Below are 22,932 nucleotides of genomic sequence, written 5' to 3'. Positions count from 1 at the left end.
ACCATTCCAGGCCTTAAAGCTCAGCCTAAGTTCTTGCAGTTGTGCAAAATTTCGTGTAAACAAGTGCAAGGGGGGGACTTTGAAGCAAAGGGGTTGAAGATTTTGCCCCAAGAACGTGAGCATGGCCACATCCCACCCCAGGGAATGGGGTGCAGAGCAGGGAATGGATCAGCTCCAGCTCAGCATCACCTTTGGCTGCAGCTCTCAGAATATTCCCACTCCTCCCTCAGAGATAAGGCTGCTCCTTCTGGGAGTGCAGCTATCAGAAAAAGAGAACCTCAGAGCGTGGAGGAAGAGGGTAGGGGAGGACAGGGAAACGCGGCTCCAGTGACTCACAGGGGGCTGGAAAGCTTCTGTTCCAGGGTGGAGAAACCCAGAGCTATCCCGACTCCCTCACAGAGCTTGTTCTCCTGGAAAATTTACAGCTCTGAGCTGATTGTTTGGCTTGGCACCGTGGTCAGGATGCTGCCTTGTAAACTTAATAATAGCTGCCCTCTTTTTAATTTGTTTGACCTTGACTACAGTAATTCATTATGTGCATTAGAACTTTAAAAAAAAAATAAATAAAGGGGGGAAAAAAAAAGCAAAGAGCACTGCAACAAAGCCTTTGGCTCCCTGCTCTTCCTTCCATGGTGCTCTGGGCTGGGACTGCTCGGGCTGATGGAGCCCTGAGCTCCTGCAGTGGAAAACTGAGAGGAGAACATTAGACAGACAATTTCTTAGAAAGAAGCTCCTCCAGGTTTGTACTGTGGCAGTTTGCTCTTCTCGCTATCTGTGTTTATATGAGCCTGGCTCGTTCCTTTTTCCCTGGCAGCCCCTTCTGAGGAAAACTCATCCATAATTTCAAACCCCCTCCTTGCAGACAAGCGCAGCACCCCGAACGAGCCCAGAATTTTGTGTGTCTCCCAATCCCTGCAGGTCCCTCCATCTCAGCAGAGGCCAAGACACAAAGAAAACAAGATCTCCTCTGGTTGTGTGATCTGATTTTTTTTTTTTTTCTCTCTCTTAATGCTTAAAGTGAAAGCAGCTGCTGGCACAGCCTCCCTTGGGTTCTCTCCCCTCTCACTTGCGAATTCTCTCTTTGTTTGTTTGTTTGCTGGCCTGGGGGAGCTTTGCTGCTCCCTGGTTGTGTTCCCCGGGGCAGGGCTGACCATGGGCTGCTGTGTGTGTTGCAGAGGAGCCCTCGTTCCGCTGTGAGGACTGTGATGAGCTGTTCCAGTCCAAGCTGGACCTGCGGCGCCACAAGAAGTACGGCTGCGGGGCCGTGGGGGCCCTCTACGAGAGCCTCGGCGACGACATCAAGCAGGAAGGCCTGGGAGATGGACAGGTCTACGAGTGCAAGGACTGTGAGAGGATGTTCCCCAACAAATACAGGTACCCACTGACAGCCAGACCCTCCTCGGGCCTCCCCTCTGTGTCCTGGGCAAAGCGGGGTGATGGGAGGTGGGGAGGACTGAAGGGATCAACCTTTCCGTCATCCTTAGAAACCTTTCCTCTTTCTGTAGAAACCTTTCCTTTCCCCATAGAAACCTTTTCTTCCTCCATAAAAACCTTTCCTTCCTCCAAAGAAACCTTTCCTCTTTCCATTGAAACCTTTCCTTCCCCCATAAAAACCTTTCCTTCCTCCATAGAAACCTCTCCTTGCTCCATAGAAACCTTTCTTCTCCCCATACAAACCTTTCCTTCCTCCATAGAAACCTTTCCTCTTTCCATAGAAACCTTTCCTTCCTTCATAGAAACCTTTCCTCTTTCCATAGAAACCTTTCCTTCCTCTGTAGAAACCTTTCCTTCTTCCATAGAAACCTTTCCTTTCTCCATAGGCTTTAGAGATGTTCTTTTTGGGATAACCCTTTGTTTCCTCCACAGAAACCTTTCCTTCATAGCATATCAGTCTTCTTTCTGGAATAAACCTTTCCTTCCTCCACAGAATTTTACAATGTTCTTTTTGAGATAAACCTTTTCTTTCCCCATAGACACCTTTCCTTTCTCGATAGGCTTTAGGAATGTTCCTTTTGGGATAAACCTGTAATTTCCCCATAGACACCTTTCCTTCCTCCATAGAACTTCAGAATGGTCCTTTTGGGATCAACTTTTCCTTCCTCCATAAGCTTTAGGAATGTTCTTTTTGGGATAAACCTTTCCTTTCCCCATAGACACCTTTCCTTTCTCCATTGCATTTCAGAATGTTCTTTTTAGAATAAACCTTTACTTCCTCCATGGGCTTTAGGAATGTTCTTTTTGGGATAAACCTTTCCTTCCTCCATGGGCTTTAGAAATGTTCTTTTTGGGATAAACCTTTCTTTTCTCCATAGCATTTCAGAATGTTCTTTCTGGAATAAACCTTTCCTTCCTCCACGAACTTTAGGAATGTTCTTTTGGGATCAACCTTTCCTTTCTCCATAGAAACCTCCCCTTTCCCTGCAGGGTTTAGGATGCTCATTTTGGGGCCTCTGTAGCTGTTGGGCAGTGTTTTATTCCACCTTGATTTCACAGACCTGTGCTTTTCATTGCCCGTTGGTAGAAGCACCCAAGGGTTGTTGGTGGGAAGTTTTAGGGGTTCTTTTCTGAGAGCCTTGGGTGGATCTTTCCATCTGTTCTCTTGTTCTGAAGGAAAAAAACCACCAATATTAGTTCAGTCAACATGTGCATGCAGGCTTCTTTTAAGTTTAATTCTTGGTCATTTGAGATGAGTGGATTTAAAGAGGTGTCAATGCCCTAAGAACTCGTGATATGGCCACGAGCTCCTGTTTGATCTGGCAGGAACAATTAAAAAAACTCTATCCCAATCAAATTTTTAATTTTCTTTGTGTCCACCAAATGTTCTTGTGACAGCAATGTGAAAAGGGAAAAGAAGAAGATTGCAAGCTGGATAACTCCAGCTCATTTTTTAATTTGCAATAATTATTTACTTATTATTATGATCATACGGTAACTGTAAATAAGAATTAAGGTTCTCTTTAAAAGGGAAAATATTTAAACTCAGGTTTTAACTTAAAATTTGAATTTTTTTTTTAAAGCAGAATGTGGTAGTAATGAAATGCAGCTTTAACACAGCAATCTTTGAGCTCTCTAATTCATTGGCAAAGCGAGACTCAGATAGTTAAATATTAGGAGCCAGCTTTAAAAGATGAGGAGTTTTTTTTAATCATTTTAAGATTGTGTTTATTTGCATCCTAAGCCTTGATAAAAGCTTTTATAAAATTCTATAAAAGCAGAGTTTTCTGTGTTTACCTGAGGCTGAAGTTCTCACATACTCATTTCTTTTGCCTTCTTGGGTGAACAAACCCCGTGCACCACAAAATTTCTTATAAAACTGTGAGAACTGGCAATCCCCTGTCAGGCTCTGCCTGAGCACAGCAAAAACCTCGAGGTTAAAGCCCCTGTTTCGCTTCAGTTTAACATTTAAAAACTTGCATTTGTCACTTTGAACTTAATTACATTGATACTTTCAGCTCTTTGATCTGGGTGAGGAAGCGAGGGGGGAAAAAATCTATTTTAAAAGATGCAGAGAAAGGTGAGGGCTGCAGAGAATTCCCTGTATCTGAATGGAAAAGAGCTTGGGAGTTGAAGAATCTGGGATGGATCCTGGGATTTCTGAGTGGGACCCTCTTAGCCCAGTGTGGTTTTTTAATCCTCATCTCATGGCACTAATTGGCTACTCTCATTAGAAATAAGAGGCTGCAATTTTCTTCATTTTTTTTTTTTTTACCTGACAAGGTGAACTTCCTTCAAATATTTTCAATATTATGGATTTTAGTAAAAAATCCAATTCTTTTATCTATCTGTGTCAGGAACTCTCTCTTCCTTAGCTTCCAGCACTCTCTAATTTTTATGCTAACTAGGAATAACTAATAGTTATGTTAACTAGGAATAATTAATTTTTATGCTAACTAGCAAGTAACTAATTTTTATGTAATTAGGAAATAACCTTTTGAAATATGTGTGTTGTATCTTATTTGTACCCTTTGTGTATTTCTGGCTCTCTAGGGGCCTCAACTGGCACTGTGGCCTTGGGGTTTTTGCCTTTTAGATCAAATTTTTTTGGTTTTTTTTTGACAAGGGAAAAGGGAGCAGCATCCTCATTCAGCCTTTGACATGCTGGTGGATTGGTGGGGTGGGGAGGAAATGTCCACATCAGTCTCTCCCCCATCAATCTGCCAAGTTTAAAGTCATTAAAACACAAAATAAACCCGCTCAGAGTGCCTGGATGGTCTTAGAATTTTTCAAAGTTAACACAGATGAAATCAAGGATGCCACTGGGGACCTGAAATTGAGCATTTAGCAGCTGACTAAATAAATAAATGTTTTGCTAATCCCAGTAGGTACTTGCCTCTGAACAGCGTATTAGCTTGTCCATATTTGCTCAAAATAAACTCATAAATCACAGTTAACAGGAGCGTATTTTTGGATGTGAATATGAAAATTTTGTGTTACTTTGTGTGTGTTAAAAATCTGGTCATTTTAAGAGCACCATTTCTTGAGCAAAATGAATATTGCTGCTTTCAAACCAGGGGGTTGGCAGTTTATGAGGGGCTTGCCCATGAATATGAATTATCGATGGGATTAGGGCTGGTTCTCCAAGGGAAGGGTTTTGGGTGTTGAGTGACCAAGGCTGGCATGATTCCTGGGATCCTGAACTTGCCAGAAATGCCCAGGGAGTATTTTCCCTGAAGACTGTGCAGGATTTTCCAGTAGTGTTCAGCTTTAATGTTTCTGTAAAATTACAGCCATGCTTTAAAGTTCTGTAGGAATGGTTTAATGTCCATGTGTAGGGTGTCAGGCAGGAATAGATTCCATGTGAGCTGTTTTTTTTTTTTTTTTGTTTAGAATTCACAGTAAGAATAATGTTTGCAACTCCTGTTAACCTGCCCCAAAGGAACGGAAGGATGCAGATTTCCTTCCCTTGTTTCTCAGGGCTGGCATTAGATGTGCAGAATTCCTGGTCTGAGATGTGCAGGATTTATGGCCGAGAAGTGCAGGATTCTCAGCCTGAAATGTGCAGGATTCCTGGCCTGAAATGTGTAGAATTCCTGGTCTGAGATGTGCAGGATTTCTGTCTGAGACATGCAGGATTCCCAGCCTGAGATGTGCAGGATTTAATGTCTGAGAGGTGCAGGGTTTAAGGCCCAAGATGTGCAGGATTCCCAGCCCAGGATGATCAGGATTCCTGGCCTGGGATGTGCAGGAGTCAAGGCCTCAGACATACAAGATTTAAGGTCTGAGAGATGCAGGATTCCTAATATGAGAGGTGCAGGATTTAAGGCCCAAATTGTGCAGGATTTCTGGATGAGAGGAGCAGGATTCCCAGCCAAGGAGGATCAGGATTCCTGGCCTGCGATGTCCAGGATTTCTGGCCTCAGACATACAAGATTTAAGGTCTGAGAGGTGCAGGATTCCCAGCATGAAAGATGCAGGATTCCCAGCCTGAGATGAACAGGATTCCTGGACTGAAAGGTGCAGGATTTAACGCCTGAGAGATGCAGGATTCCCAACATTAAAGATGCAGGATTCCTGGGCAGGGAGATGCAGGATTTATTGTCTGAGAGGTGCAGGATTCCTGGGCAGGGAGGAGCAGGTTTCCCATGGCACAGGGAGGGCACTGGAGCCCCAAGTGCCACCCCTGCCATGGCCCTGTGCCAGCAGCCACTGGGGATTGCCATCATCCCCCAGTCTGGAGACTCTCCAGTTGGCAGAAGGTGAAATTGCTGAGTGAAGTAATCAAAGATGTCTGACATTTAGAAGTGAAACGTGTTTGCACCTTATCATGTTTCCTCCCAACGGTGAGTCCCTGTGTTCTGGGAAGCTGTGGGCCTGGTGCCCATGAAAATGGACACATGAGAGGCTCAGCAGCAGCAAATCTTTTCTTTCTCCAGGGAGATGCCACAAAAAGTGCCCATTCTTCCCTTCAGGGATCTCTAGGGTCCCGGTTGGGTTTACTTTCCTTTTCCCCCTTGAGAATGGACTCAGGTATTTTTAAGTAGCATAAAACACAGCATCATTTTAAGGCAGAAGAGGGCATTTTCAACCAATCAAATAAATCTCAAAAACCTCAAATGGTGTTTGGGTTTCACTGCCCTTCTCCCGGGTGAGGGGTTTGGAAAGAAGCTCTGTGAGGGAGCTGGGGATGTTTAGCCTGGAGAAAAGGAGACTCAGGGGTGACTTTATCAATCTTACAACTCCTGAAAGGTGCCTGTGCTCAGGTGGGGTTGGGCTCTTTCTCCAGGAACTGACACAACCAGAGGACACAGCCTTAAGTTCCACCAAGGGAAATATAGGTTGGATGTTAGGAAAAAGTTTTTCATGCAAAGGGTGATAAAGTTCAGGAATGGCTGCCCAGGGAGGTGGTGGAGTCACCATCCCTGGGTGTGTTTAACAAAGCCTGGATGTGGCACTGGGTGCCAGGGTTTAGCTGAGGGGTTGGGGCTGGGTCGGACTCAATAAACTTGAAGGTCTCTCCAAACTGGTGATTCTGTGAATTCTGTGCATTTTATGAGCTGCTCCCTCCCTGCTCTGAGGCACCCAGAAACAGGAAAACCCCCAGGCCCCACAGTTGGCTGTCTGTCACCATCTCTGTTACCGCTCTGGGTCTCAGACCTGCCTCAGTGCCTGCTCTGGGTGGTCTGAAGCTCAGCCTGTGTCTCTTTGCCAGCCTGGAGCAGCACATGGTGATCCACACCGAGGAGAGGGAGTACAAGTGTGACCAGTGTCCCAAGGCTTTCAACTGGAAATCCAACCTGATTCGTCACCAAATGTCTCACGACAGTGGGAAACGGTTTGAATGTGAAAACTGTGTTAAGGTACAGTGAGAACATGGTCAGCTGGGGGATTCACCTGGGGGAGGGTGATGGGACCTGGATGTGCAGGACACAGTGTCCATGGGGGAATCACCTGGGGGTGCAGGACACAGTGTCCATGGGGGGATTCACCTGGGGGAGGGTGCTGGGATTTGGGGAAAAGGGTGCAGGATCCACAGTGTCCATTGGGGGAATTCACCTGGGACCATGAACACTCGAGGAGGTGCCATAGACCTGTCCAACCATGAACACTTGAGGAGGTGCCACAGATCTGTAAAACCATGAATACTCGAGGAGGTGCCACAGGCATGTCCAACCATGAACATTTGAGGAAGTGCCACAGACCTATCCAACCATGAGCACCACACACTCAGGGAGGTGCCACAGCCCCATCAAACCATGTTCACCACACACTCAGGACTCAGGGAGGTGCCACAGAGTTGGCAGTATGTCCAACCATAAGCACTCAATGAGATGCCACAGACCTATCCAACCATACCTGAGGAGGTGACACAGACCTGTCCAACCATGAGCACTCAAGGAGGTGCCACAGACATGTCCAGCCATGAGCACCACACACTCAGGGAGGTACCACAGACCTATCCAACCATGAACACTCAAAGAGGTACCACAGACCTGTCCAACCATGAGCACCACACACTCAGGGAGGTGCCACAGCCTGGCAGGGCACAAACAGAGCTCTTTCATATCTAGTTCTCCCCTGTCCACTCCGCGCTCCTCAAACCATAAGCAGCACTGAAAAAAACCCTAAAAAAAAAAGAAAAAAAACACCAAAAAAAACCCCACTTTCCACATGCAGACTCCTCTCCTGGTGCTTTCCCCCCTCTCCTGAAGTTGTGTTTTTCCCCGCAGGTGTTTACGGACCCCAGCAACCTCCAGCGGCACATCCGCTCGCAGCACGTGGGCGCGCGGGCCCACGCCTGCCCAGACTGCGGCAAGACCTTCGCCACCTCCTCGGGCCTCAAGCAGCACAAGCACATCCACAGCACTGTCAAACCTTTCATATGTAAGTTGTCACGGCCATCACCAGCCTGTAATTGCAGGGATCCTGCAGGGGCCCCCCCAGCCCTCCCATCCCCGGCCGCTGTAATTTTATAGCTCGGAGTGCAAGATGAATTTTTTTTCTCTTTTTTTTTTTTTTTTTTTTTGCATGCTCCCCTGTTTTTTCAGTAAACATTCGTGGCAGTTTTTGACTTTCTTGACAAGTTAAAAGCTGAGTCTCTCAGCGGTCACAGCAATGCCATTTTCTCATATCTTTTCTTTCTCTCGTCTTTTTTTTTTTTTTTTTGCCTTAATCGCTTTCGAATGTTCCTGTTGGTGACATAAATAAATAGCTGGCACAGCCTGATCGAAATGTTTTACAGGGGTGCCTCAAATCCTGGAGCCGTTGTAAAGAGCTTGGAATAATCACAGAGATGAGAAGGTGTTTTTTTCCAAAAAAGAAAGTTTTTTCTTCTTTATTTACTGCATGTTTCATCTAGATAATGCTGGGAGCCAAATAAACAGCAGATGAACTGTGTCCTGAGCGCTCTCCTTGGTGGGATATTTCCAGAAGGGCATTTTCCCTGGAGAGCCACCCATCTCAGTCCTTGTCATTCCTAGGGCTGTATATATTTTTTTTTAATTGACACAGCACCCATTGGGTTTGGATAACTGTGCAGGGAGGTGGATGGTGTCACAACAAAGCCCCAGGAACTTTAGGGATCACTTCCTGACACTTCAGAACACGTTGCTCAGGCACGGGCCGGGATCTGGGTTTGATTCCAGGCTTTGATGTTATGGTAAGGAAGCCACTGAACCCACTCCTGCCTTTTTTCCCCTGTTGGAATAATGGGAACAGCATGGAGAAATATCCTGGGAGACTCATTTCATTAATGTCCCGAGGTAATCAGTGTCCTGAGATAATCAGCTGGGTGTCAGCAGAGGAAGAAGAAACGCTCCTCTCATTCATTTTGCTGCAATCTTTCACTGGGCGCATGAAAGGGATAATTTGACTCCCAGGATTGCTGCAGGGGGATGAGGGATTTCTCCTCATAATCTCCTCACTCTCACCTCATCAGAGTTAGGGAGTTGTCAGAGCAAATCAGAGTGTGCAACAACTGCAGAGGGATCCTGCCTGGACAGATGTGTCAGGTTGTTTTGTCCATCAATGTGGAATCCATTAACAGCTTCAAATCCACACTGCAGGATTCACCAGGAAGTTCGTTCTTTTTTCTCCCTGTTTTTCCCTTTTTTATTCCCTGTTCAGTGGAAGAAAAAGGGTCTAAGTGCGTTGCTGTTTAATTTTTTTACAATATTTTATTTGGCTTTCAAAAGACCCCAAACCTGTAGCTTTATAACTGCAGAAATCAGGGGGGGCAAGAGAGACCGTTCCACGTGGAATTACTAAATCATTGGATAACTGGAGATTTAACAGAAATTTTCCAGTTTTCCTCATTTTAGAAGGCTGATGTGAGCTCTCAGAGCTCTAGCACTTCTCTTTATTGAAAAATGGAAGAATTCTGGAATCATGGAATGGTTACAGTTGGAAAAGCCCTCTGAGATCATCAAGTCCAACCCTTAACCCAGCACTGCTGTGCTCATCACTAAAGTACATTCCTAAGTGGTTTTTTGAACAATTTCAGGGATGGTGATAACTGATTCCCTTGGAAAAAAGAAAAAAAGCAGAGATTGTTGTATTTAAGAGACAATCATGGAAATAAAATTCAGCAGTGCTGAATTTTCATGTAAAATAAATTCAGTACTTCTTTTAAGAGCTCTGTTTGAATATTTTTAAAGAAAACTCTTTAAAATGGGGTAAAAAGGCCAAATAAACCTTTTCTTTGCAAGTAGCTGAAATAATACAACAGCCATAAAACTCTGTGTATGCACTAAGAGCAGTTCAGGAGACCTGATCCGAGATTTTAAAGTTATTAGGATTGGCTCAATAATAATCTACATAATCCAAAAATTAGGATTGGCTCAAACATCCAAACTCTTGTGATGACTTTCTTGTCCTGTTTGTGTTTCCCTGCAGCTCTGGGCTGTGTCAGGGCCAAACAATTAAATACTCTGGGGACAAGACAGCCTGAATTTACAGTGCAGTTAGAAAGTAGAGCCTTCAGTGACACTCCTTTGGATTTTGGGGTGCCCGTCTGAACTGAAATGTCAAATTCATTGAATTTTATCCACCTCTGCTTTGAATTTCAATTGGAATTTATTATGTTATTGTATTTTCTGAGCTGCTAGTGAAATACTCTCCCACCAACCATTCAATATTCAAGCACTGAAGTAAATCCTAAAGACTTAGGAGAAAATACAGGGGAAATCATGCTCACATGCACCTATCAGTAAAGCTGGGAGGAAGGAAGGAGCACTGAGCAGTCCCTGAGCTGTAGTGTCAGAACTTGGATTCATGTCCTTGCCTGTCCAAGCACAAACAATGTCCTTCCCCTGCTTTGTCTCAGTTTCCCTGCTCACAAAAGGGTGATAACAGCAGTTCCCCGGGGGAAGGAGCGTGCTAACTCACCACCACGTTTATTCCCATGTTGAAAGAGGCGCCAGATAATAAAAAAGTCACTGTGTTTTGATGTGTAGAAAAGTTTGGGGTGGGATTTCTGTCTCCCTTTGCCCTGTTTCTTCCACAGCAGCGAGTCTGGAGGTGAAAAAGGGGTCATAAAAATCCGTGTTTTGAAAGCTTGGTATTTACAGGTTGTTAGAGAAAATGCTGATGTGGCTTCAGTTAGTGGGGCAGGGGTGTTGGACTGATTTAAAGGATTAAAAAAAGAGATCCCAGTCCTGGCAGAAGCCAGGGGATTTATAGAGCATCCCCCTGCAGGGGTTGTGTACCACTGAGGGCATTAAGGAAGGGCAGGTTTGATTAAATGAGGCAAAGTTCTTCTCCCTCCAGCCCTCAGTGCTTCCTGCCTTGCTAGGACTAATAGGAAGCAGATGAGCTGGGATAAATAGATGTTATCATTAAAAATTAGGGCAAAGATGTTCTGAGGGGATTTGAGCATCTTCCCTCTGGATCTGGGCTGAGAGATTTCTTCAGGCTGGAGATCTCACAGCACCTTCCAGGACCTGCAGGGGCGACAGGGAAGATGGAGAGGGACTTTGGAGCGACAGGACAAGAGGGAATGCATTCAAACTGAAATTTGAATTTAAGCTGGATATACAGAAGAATTCTTCCCTGTGAGGGTGGGCAGGCCCTGGCACAGGGTTCCCAGAGAAGTTGTGGCGGCCCCTGGATCCCTGGAAGTCTCCAAGGCCAGGAGCAACCTGGGACAATGGGAGGTGTCCCTGCCCATGGCAGTGGGTGGGATGAGATGGGCTTTATGCCCCCTCCCAACCAAACCATGATAATCTTCCCTGAAAATTCCCCCAGACTTTGAGCAGAGCTAGCACATCCCCTCAGATTTCTGTGAGTTGAGACCTTCTCTAGGATAGGCTTCATCCAAAGGGAGAGGCGGTGATGTTCCACTGCTCTTCCGGGCGGAGAGATCCCACGGATGGGGCGGTGTGGGGACGGGCTGGTGAATCCCTGCTATTTTTTCCCGTTAATTTCATATGCCTTTTGTTGTTGGTTCCTGTTGACGCTTTAGGTGAGGTCTGTCACAAGTCCTACACGCAGTTCTCCAACCTGTGCCGTCACAAGCGGATGCACGCGGACTGCCGCACCCAGATCAAGTGCAAGGACTGTGGGCTTGACATGGGCTTTATGCCCCTCCCAACCAAACCATTCTGTGATTCCATGATAATCTTCCCTGAAAATTCCCCCAGACTTTGAGCAGAGCTAGCATGTCCCCTCAGATTTCTGTGGATTGAGAGATTCTCCAGGATGGACTTTATTCAAAGGGAGAGGCGGTGATGTTCCACTGCTCTTCGGGGTTGGGAGATCCCAGGGATGGAGCAGATGGGGCGGTGTGGGGGCGGGCTGGTGAAATCCACAGCGAATCCCTTCTATTTTTTCCCGTTAATTTCATATGCCTTTTGTTGTTGGTTCCTGTTGACGCTTTAGGTGAGGTCTGTCACAAGTCCTACACGCAGTTCTCCAACCTGTGCCGTCACAAGCGGATGCACGCGGACTGCCGCACCCAGATCAAGTGCAAGGACTGTGGGCTTGACGTGGGCTTTATGCCCCTCCCAACCAAACCATTCTGTGATTCCATGATAATCTTCCCTGAAAATTCCCCCAGACTTCGAGCAGAGCTAGCATGTCCCCTCAGATTTCTGTGGATTGAGAGATTCTCCAGGATGGACTTTATTCAAAGGGAGAGGCGGTGATGTTCCACTGCTCTTCGGGGTTGGGAGATCCCAGGGATGGAGCAGATGGGGCGGTGTGGGGGCGGGCTGGTGAAATCCACAGCGAATCCCTGCTATTTTTTCCCGTTAATTTCATATGCCTTTTGTTGTTGGTTCCTGTTGACGCTTTAGGTGAGGTCTGTCACAAGTCCTACACGCAGTTCTCCAACCTGTGCCGCCACAAGCGGATGCACGCGGACTGCCGCACCCAGATCAAGTGCAAGGACTGCGGGCAGATGTTCAGCACTACCTCCTCCCTCAACAAGCACCGGCGCTTCTGCGAGGGCAAGAACCATTACAGCCCCGCCGGCATCTTCGCCCCCGGCCTCCCCCTCACGCCCACCTCCATCATGGACAAATCCAAGCCCTCTCCCAACCTCAACCACGCCAGCCTGGGCTTTAATGAGTATTTCCCGTCCCGTCCGCATCCTGGTGGGCTCCCGTTCTCGCCAGCACCTCCAGCATTCCCCGCCCTCACCCCGGGATTTCCTGGGATTTTTCCGCCTTCTCTGTACCCCAGGCCCCCCTTGTTACCGCCCACGCAGCTGCTCAAAAGTCCCCTCAACCACACTCCGGACGCGAAGCTCCCCAGCCCCCTCGGGAACCCGGCGTTGCCCCTGATCTCCGCAGTGAGCAACAGCAACCAGGCTCCTTCAGGGGAGGAGAAATGTGAAAGCAGCCTGGAAAACTCCTACCTGGAGAAGCTAAAAGCCAGGAACAGTGACATGTCCGATGGCAGTGACTTTGAGGATGTCAATACGACCACGGGCACGGATCTGGACACCACGACCGGCACGGGCTCTGACCTGGACAGTGACGCGGAGAGTGACAGGGACAAAACGAAAGACAAGAGCAAACAAATGGAGACCAAGCCAGATTTTGTCAGCAGCTCGGTGTCTGCCAGTTCCACCAACACCACGAGCGAGATCCCTCTCTTCTATTCTCAGCATTCCTTCTTTCCTCCCCCCGAGGAGCACCTGCTGCCCACCACGGGCGCTGCCAATGACTCCATTAAAGCTATCGCCTCCATTGCAGAGAAGTATTTTGGGCCTGGCTTTATGGGCATGCAGGAGAAAAAGATGGGTTCGCTCCCGTATCATTCCATGTTCCCCTTCCAGTTCCTCCCCAATTTCCCCCACTCCCTCTACCCTTTCACGGAGCGGACCCTCAACCACAACTTGCTGGTCAAGGCAGAACCAAAGTCACCCAGGGACCTCCACAAAGTCGGTGGCACCAGCTCGGAGTCCCCCTTCGATCTCACCACGAAGCCAAAAGAGATTAAGCCAATCCTGCCGCCCCCCAAGGTCCTCCCAGCCCCGTCCTCAGGGGAGGAGCAGCCACTGGATCTGAGCATTGGCAACCGCATCCGAGCCAGCCAGAACGGAGGGAGAGAGCCACGGAAAAACCACATTTATGGGGAGAGGAAGCTGATGGCAAGTGAGGTCTTACCTAAGATTTCCCAGTCCCAGCTGCCTCAGCAGCCTTCCCTGCACTACGCTAAGCCATCGCCCTTTTTCATGGACCCCATCTACAGGTATTAACATACCCTGCCTTAAGCCCTTCCCTAACCAGCTCCTTTTCCAGCTGACACCACACCCTGAGGCAGGGGAGGATGCAGGCTGGTTGGGAAGAACAGTTGAGCATCTCCTGTTGTTGTTTGTACTTCTCCATACTTTGAATTTCCTGAATGGAAAGGCCTGAGTAATTGCAAGGAGCCCTCATAATCAGTGTGTAAAGAACACATCCTTATTTTGATAAAGAAGAAACTTGACCTATTTAAGGACTCTCCCACGAGCCATTGCTAAGATGGCACTTCTGCTGGAGAAATTCCAGAGGTTTGATTCGATAAGAATGCAGAGTTCAGATTGCCTTGGAGCCCTGGGCTCTCATGGCTTGGGAATGAGTCAGGAGCCCTGGGAGCCTGGAAATGCAGCTCTCCCACTGACTGTCTCGAGGGCCTTTCGTGAGCCAGTTCACCTTTCTTTCTCCCTCCCTCCCTTTTCCTTTCTAATGCCATTTCTTGGGTTTTTTTCCGAGCCGCTGGTGCAGACCCAACCTGCCGAAACCTGTTACTCTTGGAGTAACAAGTACTGTGTAAACACATGGTAGCGTGTTACTACCCAGATCTCTCGGAGATAGATTTCTCACAGATTTATCTTTCTTGGGAGATAGCAAGGCCTTTCTGGTGTCACTTGAACAGATGGTTCTGAGGAGGGCCTGATGCGTTACGTCAGAATGAGCTGAGCATGGAAGGCGTGTGTAGAGCAGGCTGGGTGAAGTTATCCAAATGTCAGCTCAACTTCCAGAAGGAATCAGTTCAGGCGGAGGCAAAAAGGGAAGACTTTGGCTTCTTGTTGCTTGAGAGCTTTTTATGAAACCTGTTCCCAAAGGGAGCTATTATAATTTTGTGGTGAGGGTAACAGTAAATTTGTGTGTTACCCATCCAGGCATGGCCTTTGGATATGGTGGACATGGCACATTTAATTTTAGCAAAGTCCAGTGAAAGGCATGTCCTGAACTAGTTTGATTTAGACATTAACACACCTAAATTAGACATTACCATGTCTAAATACTCCACAGCATCCACCTGGATACATGTACTTATCCTGGAGCACTCCTGGACTCAGTTCATGGAGGTGACTGCTTTGTCCTTGCATTCCTTGTGCTGAATGCCTGCTGATCCTTGCTGTGCCCAGCCTGCTGGGAGGTTTCTGGCTGTTCCCCTGCAGTATCTGCCTCATCCCTGGCACTGGAAAACCTCAGAGCCACCGTGGTGTGACGGTGGGATGGGCGCTCAGAGGTCTGCGAGCACCACGACAGCCCAGGGCTGATAACTGTGGGAAAAAGTGATGTCAGTGTCTGGCCAGGCCAAGGAGCTGTCGGCTGGGATGAGGATTAGTGAGCCCTCGCTGCTGGCTAGATGAGTGTCTCTGGCTCTGCCAGCTTACGGGGGTGACGTGCCCACACTGTGCCATCTGAAATGGGGATACCTCAGGAGGTGCCGTGTCCTGCCTGGCACCCACCGTGGCCATCTCCTCCTGGAGACATCAGGCATGGTGTGAACAGTGCTCACAAAAATTACTCCTTGAGGGGGAAAGAAAATAATCAATAAATGGGATAGAAAGGCAAAAGAATCCTTGTAGGGTCCTGCCACCTCTGGGCATTCTCAGCAGGAATGCTGAAATAACAGGGCTTGGAAAAGCCGCTGCCAATTAAAACAGCGGCCTCGGGAAAACCGTAAAGGCCCAGAAGACAGATGGAAGCGAAGGATGGGGGCATCGTTTGTTGCATTCCATGGGATGAACATAGTTTTAGTCATGTGCTAAAATAGAAAGTCAGTGGTGGCGTTGCTCGCGAATCAGACTTCTGATGTAATGAGCGAAACAGCCCAGCTTCCAAGTCCCAGCTTGAAAAATATGGAAATATTTTGTTTCTAAACTTCCCTTTATCAGACTCTCTCACATCATTTGGCTCCTCCGTTTTTTTTTTTTTTCTCTCCCAAAGGCCACTTAAATCCTTGACATTTTCTCCTGGTGATATAATTTAATGTGGCCAGACAGTCTGAAATGGGGGCAGTTTTTAGCTCAGCCCGTGGGGGTGACGTTCTCAGGCACTGGGCTGAAACCATCGGCTTAATCCTCCAGGCGCTGCGGAATTCGGCTCTGACGGGGACGTTTGGACCTCGTGTTTCCATTCCTGGGGCTGGGAGATGGCAGAGATGGGGAAATGCTGTCAGTTCACCGGGTTTTACGCACACGGAGCAGGCAGGGCTCTGCTGGGATCAGGGATGTTCCTTTATGGAGAGCAAAGCTGGGCTGGTCAGAGGGGCTCAGGGAGCAACTTTTTGCTTATTCTTTGGGTTTTTTGGCAACTCAGACCCGTAAAAGCACGTACCTTCCAAAGCCCCCTAATTCTAGCTGCGTTTCCAATCCAGCTCTTCTCTTTTCCCTCTACCCAAGAAGAATTAAATGCAGATTAAGCACAGTTCGCTGACTGCACTCGGCAGGGCTCTTCTTTAAACTCTTTGGTAATTTGATCCACACACCAATCAGCTGAAATGCAGCAAAAATAATTTGCTCTCAATTTATGCTAGACTAATGTAGTTAAAAATCACTCTTACTCTTGGATTTCTGCTGCTTTAGCTGGATGGACTCAATTCCAACCGTTTAAAGATGCAGCTGTGTTTGTTGGAGTTACTTCCTCAACACTTTTTTTTCCCTTAGAGAACATCTCAGTTTGTCTTTTTTGTAATTCCACACCTCCATTTCCCTGTAAGTAGAATATTTTGTGTAAGCAAAGCCAATATTTTCAAAAATAAGAGCCTCACTTTAGGGTCATTTCTGCATCTCAGATGCTTAAACACGAAATATTTGAGTGGGCCAAGGTGATATCAGAAGAACTCAGGTTTCTGAGCCGCTTCAGAATTCTCCCACCAGTCCCTCACTTTTTAAATCGTTGTTCACATGGGCTTGCCAAAGAAACTCAATGCAAATTATGTCTCAGCTGTGAGGGAGGAAACAAATATGAAACACCTAATGATTTCAGCACGCTTGGGGCTGCAGAGTCTGGCCCAGTGTTAACTCTTCAGATAAATGCAAACTCCCAAAGACAATTTTATTTTTTTTTCCATGCGGGGGCTGCCTGCTGTGGACCCTAGAGCTTCTCCTGCTCTAAATGCAAGGTTTTCCATGACCTTTCACAACAGCAGAGGTTTACAAACCACTGCAGAAGAGCAGGAGCAAAATGTTTTCTTAGTCATCAGCCTGAAGGCTTAAAAAAATTACTGCCCAAAGGAGGGGATTGGTGTTCATGTTATTTCCAGTGCTTTTTGTGGGGCAATTGTGCATCAGAATCAGTAGTGTCCAGGAGAAGGGGGTGTAAGACGTTTGTGTGAGTAAGAGAATAACCCTGTGCGCAATTTCAGCCCGGCGTGGCTGTGTGGGGCTGCCTGTGGGGTATGTAACCCTCTGTATTGTTGTCCAGCAGGGTGGAGAAGCGGAAGGTGACAGACCCCGTGGGTGCCCTCAAGGAGAAGTACCTGCGACCCTCCCCGCTGCTTTTTCACCCCCAGGTAAATGCAGTGATGCTGTTGATGGGATGCTGGGATGGAGCTGGTACACACTGGGATCACTGGGATCACTGGGATCACTGGGATCAGGCTCCTCCTCATCCTAAGACCTGACTGGAAACTCCACTGTTCTCCACCAGTTCCTTCCAGACACATTTGAGGATGATGGCAGCTGTACCAGAAAAACAGGGATGAGGTCTGGGCAGCTCATAGGCTCTGCCAAACTCCACAGCCCACAATTCCTGCGTGTTTTTCCCTTCGGGAACACCTAGGGGTGTCATTTGCAGTGGTAGAAGGTGGAGAAGGACAGCCCAGCCCCAAGGCAGCAGCATTTTCCACCTTCCTGAATTTCCTACATCATGAGGAGCGCATGGCAGTGGGTTCAGCTGTGCGTGTCCCTCCTGCTATGCCCAGGCTGGGATCCCAGCTCCCTGCTCCTCATTGTGCTCTCCTTTATAGTCACAAGCATTGTTCTCCCCTGATAATGTTTCCCACCTTAGATAAATAACCTGCAGGTTTGTGAAATCTGGGTCCTGGTGGCTTTCACAGCTAAACTTAGTTCCCGCATTGTTTCACACCAGCCTCAGAGTTTGGTTAATAACTTCCCCCGATTTTTCCTTCATCCAGGCTGGATAATGGTGACAGGCTGGCCAGGAACATCCTGTGTTTGTGTGGCTTAGAATAGTGGGGATATCTGCCTGTAAAGAATCTGATAGCAGGGAGGAGCCAGCGTGGCAAAGCAACCCAAGGAGACCATGAGAAACATTCAGACCCCAAGCAGGAGCAAACTCTGGGTGGAAGGTTGTTAACATTGTTCCTGAAACCCTGACCACGTCCTCTTCCCATGGCAGTGGAAAGATCTGCAAGGTCTGGTTATCTCTAGCAGCTTATCACACAGAATAGCCTCAAATTCACAATCACTCCAGCCCAAAGCTTCCTGATAACTGATTTTTAATAATGATTTTTAATAAGGCGGGCGCTGTGCTCAGATCACTCGATCTGGAGAGGCGCCGTTCCCATGCTGCAGTCAATCAGGTATTTCAGACACAGCAAAGGAACATGGGGCATTTTTCCAGAATATGAGAGATTTGTACCACCAGATCTCTTCCAGCATTATCACAGAATCTCCAGTGTTAATATCCTGAGCTGGAAGGACCATCCAGTCCAACCTGTGCCCTGCACAGGACACCCCAACAATCCCACCCTGTGTCTGAGAGCTCTGGCAGCCCTGAGGCTGTGACAATTCCCTGGATCCAGCATTGCTAAGAATTCTGGATCCTGGATCTTTTCCTAAGAAATCACATTTTCAGGGTTCCTGCTTCTGCTTTCTTCATTAGGACCAACGGTGGAGTCACGTTGGTCCTAAACCATAAACCAACCAGTCAGAGTCACGTTCTACCCAGGCTTTTCTCACTCCAAACATGAGTCTGGTCTCAGCCTTTTCCTCTGTGAGTAATCCCCAGCTCTCTCAGAGTGCCCTCACCGGGATGTGATGAAGCCAGAAGATGTGATAAAAGCGTTCAGGAGAGGTTTCCTCTCTCAAAATGAATTTCAGGCAGCTCTTATTTCTTAGCCAGTCGTTGGCAGAAGTTCCTTTGCTCCCTGGGAGCTTTCCTACATTGTCTATTCCAAATGAAACTCTGGACAACATAAATAACCCGTGTAACTTTTTGATAACTTAATGGAAAGCCTTTCCTCACCTGTTAAGTTTCTTTTCTTCCCCCTTTCTGTTTTATTATAACCAGGCAGTTGTTCCCTAAATAGCAAAGTGCCTTTGCCACTAGAGAGGCCGTGGCCAGTGTTTAGAATTTTAAAACCAGCCTACGGCTCTCAAGCCAGCAAATATCTCTGACTAAGTGCCTAAAGAACAGGGCACAACAAAGGAGAGCTCCAGGTACCTGGGTGAAGGGCTGAGAGCTCGGCTCTGAAAGGTCCGGAGAGCTTTTTAACGTGATGGTTTTGTTGCATGACTGGCAGCTGGGGCAGAGCTGGTGCTGTAAATGATCAAGTAACCTTTTCAAGTGGCTGGTGCTAAGTATTACTTACTATTTATCATGGGCTGGGAGCCTCCAGCTAAGGGGCTGTGGATCTATTATCGAGAAATGGGGGTTACTACTCCTCTTTTTTAACAGCTTATGAATGCTTGTCAGCCCTCACAATGTCTTCGGGGGTGATTAAGACAACTTTTTTTTTCACAGCCATATATTTTTAAACAATATCTTGGCTCTCTTCTCCCTCTGCCCCCCCCCCCCCCCCTTCCAACCCTTTTAAAGCCCAGTTTAATAAAGTGTAAACGTGCAAAAGGTCAGCCCTTCCTGTACAATCGAGCATCTCGGGGTGATGTATGGCTTCCTACTGCCTTCCGCTCCTCGCTGCTGCCCCGGCTGCCTCCGCCTGTCCCACTGATGTCAGCGCGGCCAGGAGGCAGCTTTATTGCTGCCTTGTTTGTTTTAGCCCTCTCTTCTGCCCCTGGCATCTCCAGAGTGCTCTCAGGAGTGCGCAGAGCTGGACGTCGGAGGAGCCGGCGGCGGCGTCCGAGCCGCGCTGCTCCCTCGGACTTGGATTTCCTGTTGCGCTGTAATGAAAGTAAAAGTGCTGTTCTTCAGGCAGGATTTTTACGCAGATTCATTTTTTGCTTTTTTGCACATGGCCCAGCTTCATTCTTTCCTTTTCTGCTTTATCCTTCTCCTGTATCTCCAGGGTTTTCCCTTTCTCCCTCTTTCTGGTGTGGTGTTTAATCTCGTGCCTGTGAGAACAAGGCCAAGTCACACAAACTGCATCTGAGCAAGCATCCAGGGTCATTCTGCGAGCTCCAGGCCTGCATGCCAGCTGCTCCCACCCCAAAGGGATGTGTAGGATGTGTAGGTGCTGCCCCTCCTGCCCGTAACTCACCCAGCCATCGCTCACATCCAGTGGTTTGGCTGGAGCTCCCTTTGACTCCAGGAAACTCAGCAACCTCCCACCCATCCTTCCATCACCTTTAGGAGCTGCTGAACCTTTCCTAGCCATAATTAAAGTGTTGGCCTCTTCACCAGCAAGCTCCCTGTGGATCCACTCCATCCTGAGCCTGATCCCAACTCCTCCTCTTCCCCTCTTCACCCCTTCCACCTCTCCTCTCCTCTCTCAGCTCCCTGAGCAGCCATCACACATCCTTCCCACTCCACTCTGGCCAGGATTCTTCTGCTTTGGGCCCAAAACTTGCCTGCTCCACCTTTCCTGGGTTTGTGTCCCTGCCTGCCCACCCACCCCTCACTGCCCTGTCCTTCTGAGCCCTCGGGATGCTGTAGGAGAAATCAGAACTCCCAAGACTTTGGTACTGAGTTCTACCTCAGGCATCTCTGACCATGGTGTTTAGTTTCAGAATTTTCCCAGTAAAAATTTCAGTGGAATTCCTGATAAAAATTGGTGTCTTAGGTGTATTCTGAGGTAATTTTTGAAAGTGAGCACATGCACACTGCAGAAAGTGAACAAGTGCTCATTTCTGGACCTAAATGCCTGGCTTTGCCAGTTGTGCCTTTCCTGCTTTCTCCATGACACTACTCCAGTCATTCCTGGCTGGATCCAGTGGCTCCATTTCCCACTGTGCCTCCAACTTCCAAGACCAACACCAGCAGGAGGCTTTGCCCAACCAAAACCGGTGTTTTGTGCATCAGATCTTGCCCTTCCCGGGGATTCCTCTGACAGCAGCTATCTCCTTGTCCTTGCAGATGTCAGCCATCGAGACAATGACAGAGAAACTGGAGAGCTTTGCAGCCATGAAGGCCGACTCTGGCTCGTCCCTGCAGCCCCTTCCCCACCACCCCTTCAACTTCAGATCGCCGCCGCCAACGCTCTCCGACCCCATCCTGCGCAAGGGCAAGGAGCGCTACACCTGCAGGTGAGCCGGGCACCCCACGGCATCCACACTGACCCCCAGGGCATGGAAACACCCCAGGGATGTGGGAATAGCCCAGGATGTGCCAGCCCAGCTGGGCACTGGGCACTGGCGGGGAGAGGAGCAGCTCCGCGCCGGCATCTCCGCCAGGAGCGGCGGAATTAGAGCAGAGCTGGGATGACTAATTCCCTCTGAAATAGCTTGTTTTGTCTGGTAGGAAATCAGCATCTTCTGTTTGCTTTGTAATTTTTAATAACCTTGGGAGCAGATCTGGAGATTCTCAAGCAAGCCCAGCTCCCCAGGCCAAGTCTCTGGTGCGCAGCGGCGAGCGCCGCCGTTCCCAATGCCAATCCCGGCTATAGCCAACCTCAGCTGTGGAAAAATGATTGAATTTTTAAAAATGGCATGCAGGAAACAAATTTTCAAACTGTTCTATCCACAGAACTCCTCACGTACCCATCCAGCTCCAAATTTAAGCAGATCAATTTAATAATAAATTAAATACCTCTGTCTCCTGTCGCAGTTTTATGCAGTTTCAAAGTTCTCATGGTGGCTCCTGCTGAGGGGACTTTTTTGGGTGCAAAAAGTGGGTACAAACTTTGGTTGATGTGTCTCTTATGTTCAATTTTGCCACAAGAGCTACAGGCTCGGATTTCAGTTGAATATTTAGAAATTTGAGGTTTCTATTTACAAAAGGGACTAAACTTAAATTTTAGATGCACACTCACAAGTTAACATTTGGATTTTCGTTGCTGGGGAGCACTCACATTAACTGCTCATCTTCAGGACAGCTGAAAGTCTCTGAAATAAGGAAAGTCTGTCATGGTTTCCTCCTACAAAAGGAGTTGTTATTTCCCAATTAGTGTTTTTATTTATACCTTTTTGATTTTACTGTGAGCTGGATTTATGGGGGAACACAATTCTTTCCTTTATTAATTTCCTACATCTGCATTTCCTCGCTCTAAGCAGCTGTCGCCTCCTAACCCATAGTGCTGCAGCCTTTATCCAGAGAAAATTCTGTGAATTCCAAGGATGAAAGAGCAGATTCTGTTTGATGAGCACATCAACAGGGCTATAAAGGAGATGCAGAAACATCTCAAGTGCCAATCTGCCCAGGCAATGATTAAACCCTCTGTTCCCTGATGCAGGAATGCTGTAGTTAAACCCTGCCTTCAAGTGCCTTGTCCACACTTCCTTTGAACACTTCCAGGGATAGTGATTCCACCACCTCCCTGGGTATCCCATTCCAAAGTCTGACAAGCTCTTCTGTGAAAAAAAAAAAAAAAATCCCAATTATCCAATCTAAACCTCCTCCGGTGCAACTTGGGGCTGTTTCCCATTGTCCTGTCCCCATTCTGTGGGAGCAGAGCCTGACCCCATCTGGCTGCACCCTCCTGTCAGGGATTTTTGGGAGGGGTGTCAGAATGAGGGGTGCAGGTGGTGCTGTGGCATCTTTCACAGTTCTATTTCCCCAAAATATCCATTCCTATTTCCAAGGCCACCCTTTAAAACTTGTCTCTATCTCCATTTCTCTCTCAGACACGTCTGTCCCACCCCATGGCATTTCTAAATCAGCATTTCTTATCTCAAGGTTTGCACACTGTGTGAGCTTTCTGTCAGGTTTGGAGAATTCCCTACAAATCCATTTCCCACAGCATCCTTGGGCTCTCCTGATGGTTTCCTTTGGTTCTCCTGATGGTTTCCTTTGGTTCTCTGTGATGGTGTTCACAGGGGTTCGAGGATGAGGGAAGAGACGAGGATCTGACTCCATGTTCCAGAAGGCTTGATTTATTATTTTATGATATATATTATATTAAAACTATACTAAATGAATAGAAGAAAGGATTTCATCAGAAGGCTGGCTAAGAATAGAATAGCAAAGAATGATAACA

At 47.6% G+C, this 22,932-nt stretch overlaps 1 protein-coding gene across 1 annotated transcript in view; it reads left to right on the top strand.

Annotated features, from left to right (window-relative positions):
• Nucleotides 1–22,932, top strand: part of PRDM16 (PR/SET domain 16) — a 289,994-nt gene that overhangs the window by 253,889 nt on the left and 13,173 nt on the right. The window contains exons 5-10 of the mRNA XM_058039157.1: nucleotides 1,176–1,374; nucleotides 6,650–6,797; nucleotides 7,650–7,821; nucleotides 12,231–13,632; nucleotides 17,085–17,169; nucleotides 20,874–21,043. Coding sequence (XP_057895140.1) covers nucleotides 1,176–1,374; nucleotides 6,650–6,797; nucleotides 7,650–7,821; nucleotides 12,231–13,632; nucleotides 17,085–17,169; nucleotides 20,874–21,043 — 2,176 coding nt within the window. The remainder of the gene's footprint in view (nucleotides 1–1,175; nucleotides 1,375–6,649; nucleotides 6,798–7,649; nucleotides 7,822–12,230; nucleotides 13,633–17,084; nucleotides 17,170–20,873; nucleotides 21,044–22,932) is intronic.

The sequence above is a fragment of the Melospiza georgiana genome, chromosome 22, assembly GCF_028018845.1.
Source record: "Melospiza georgiana isolate bMelGeo1 chromosome 22, bMelGeo1.pri, whole genome shotgun sequence".
Classification (NCBI taxonomy): Eukaryota; Metazoa; Chordata; class Aves; order Passeriformes; family Passerellidae; genus Melospiza; species Melospiza georgiana.
Note: the sequence above shows the minus strand (reverse complement) of the source record. Positions and strands in the feature narration are given on the sequence as shown.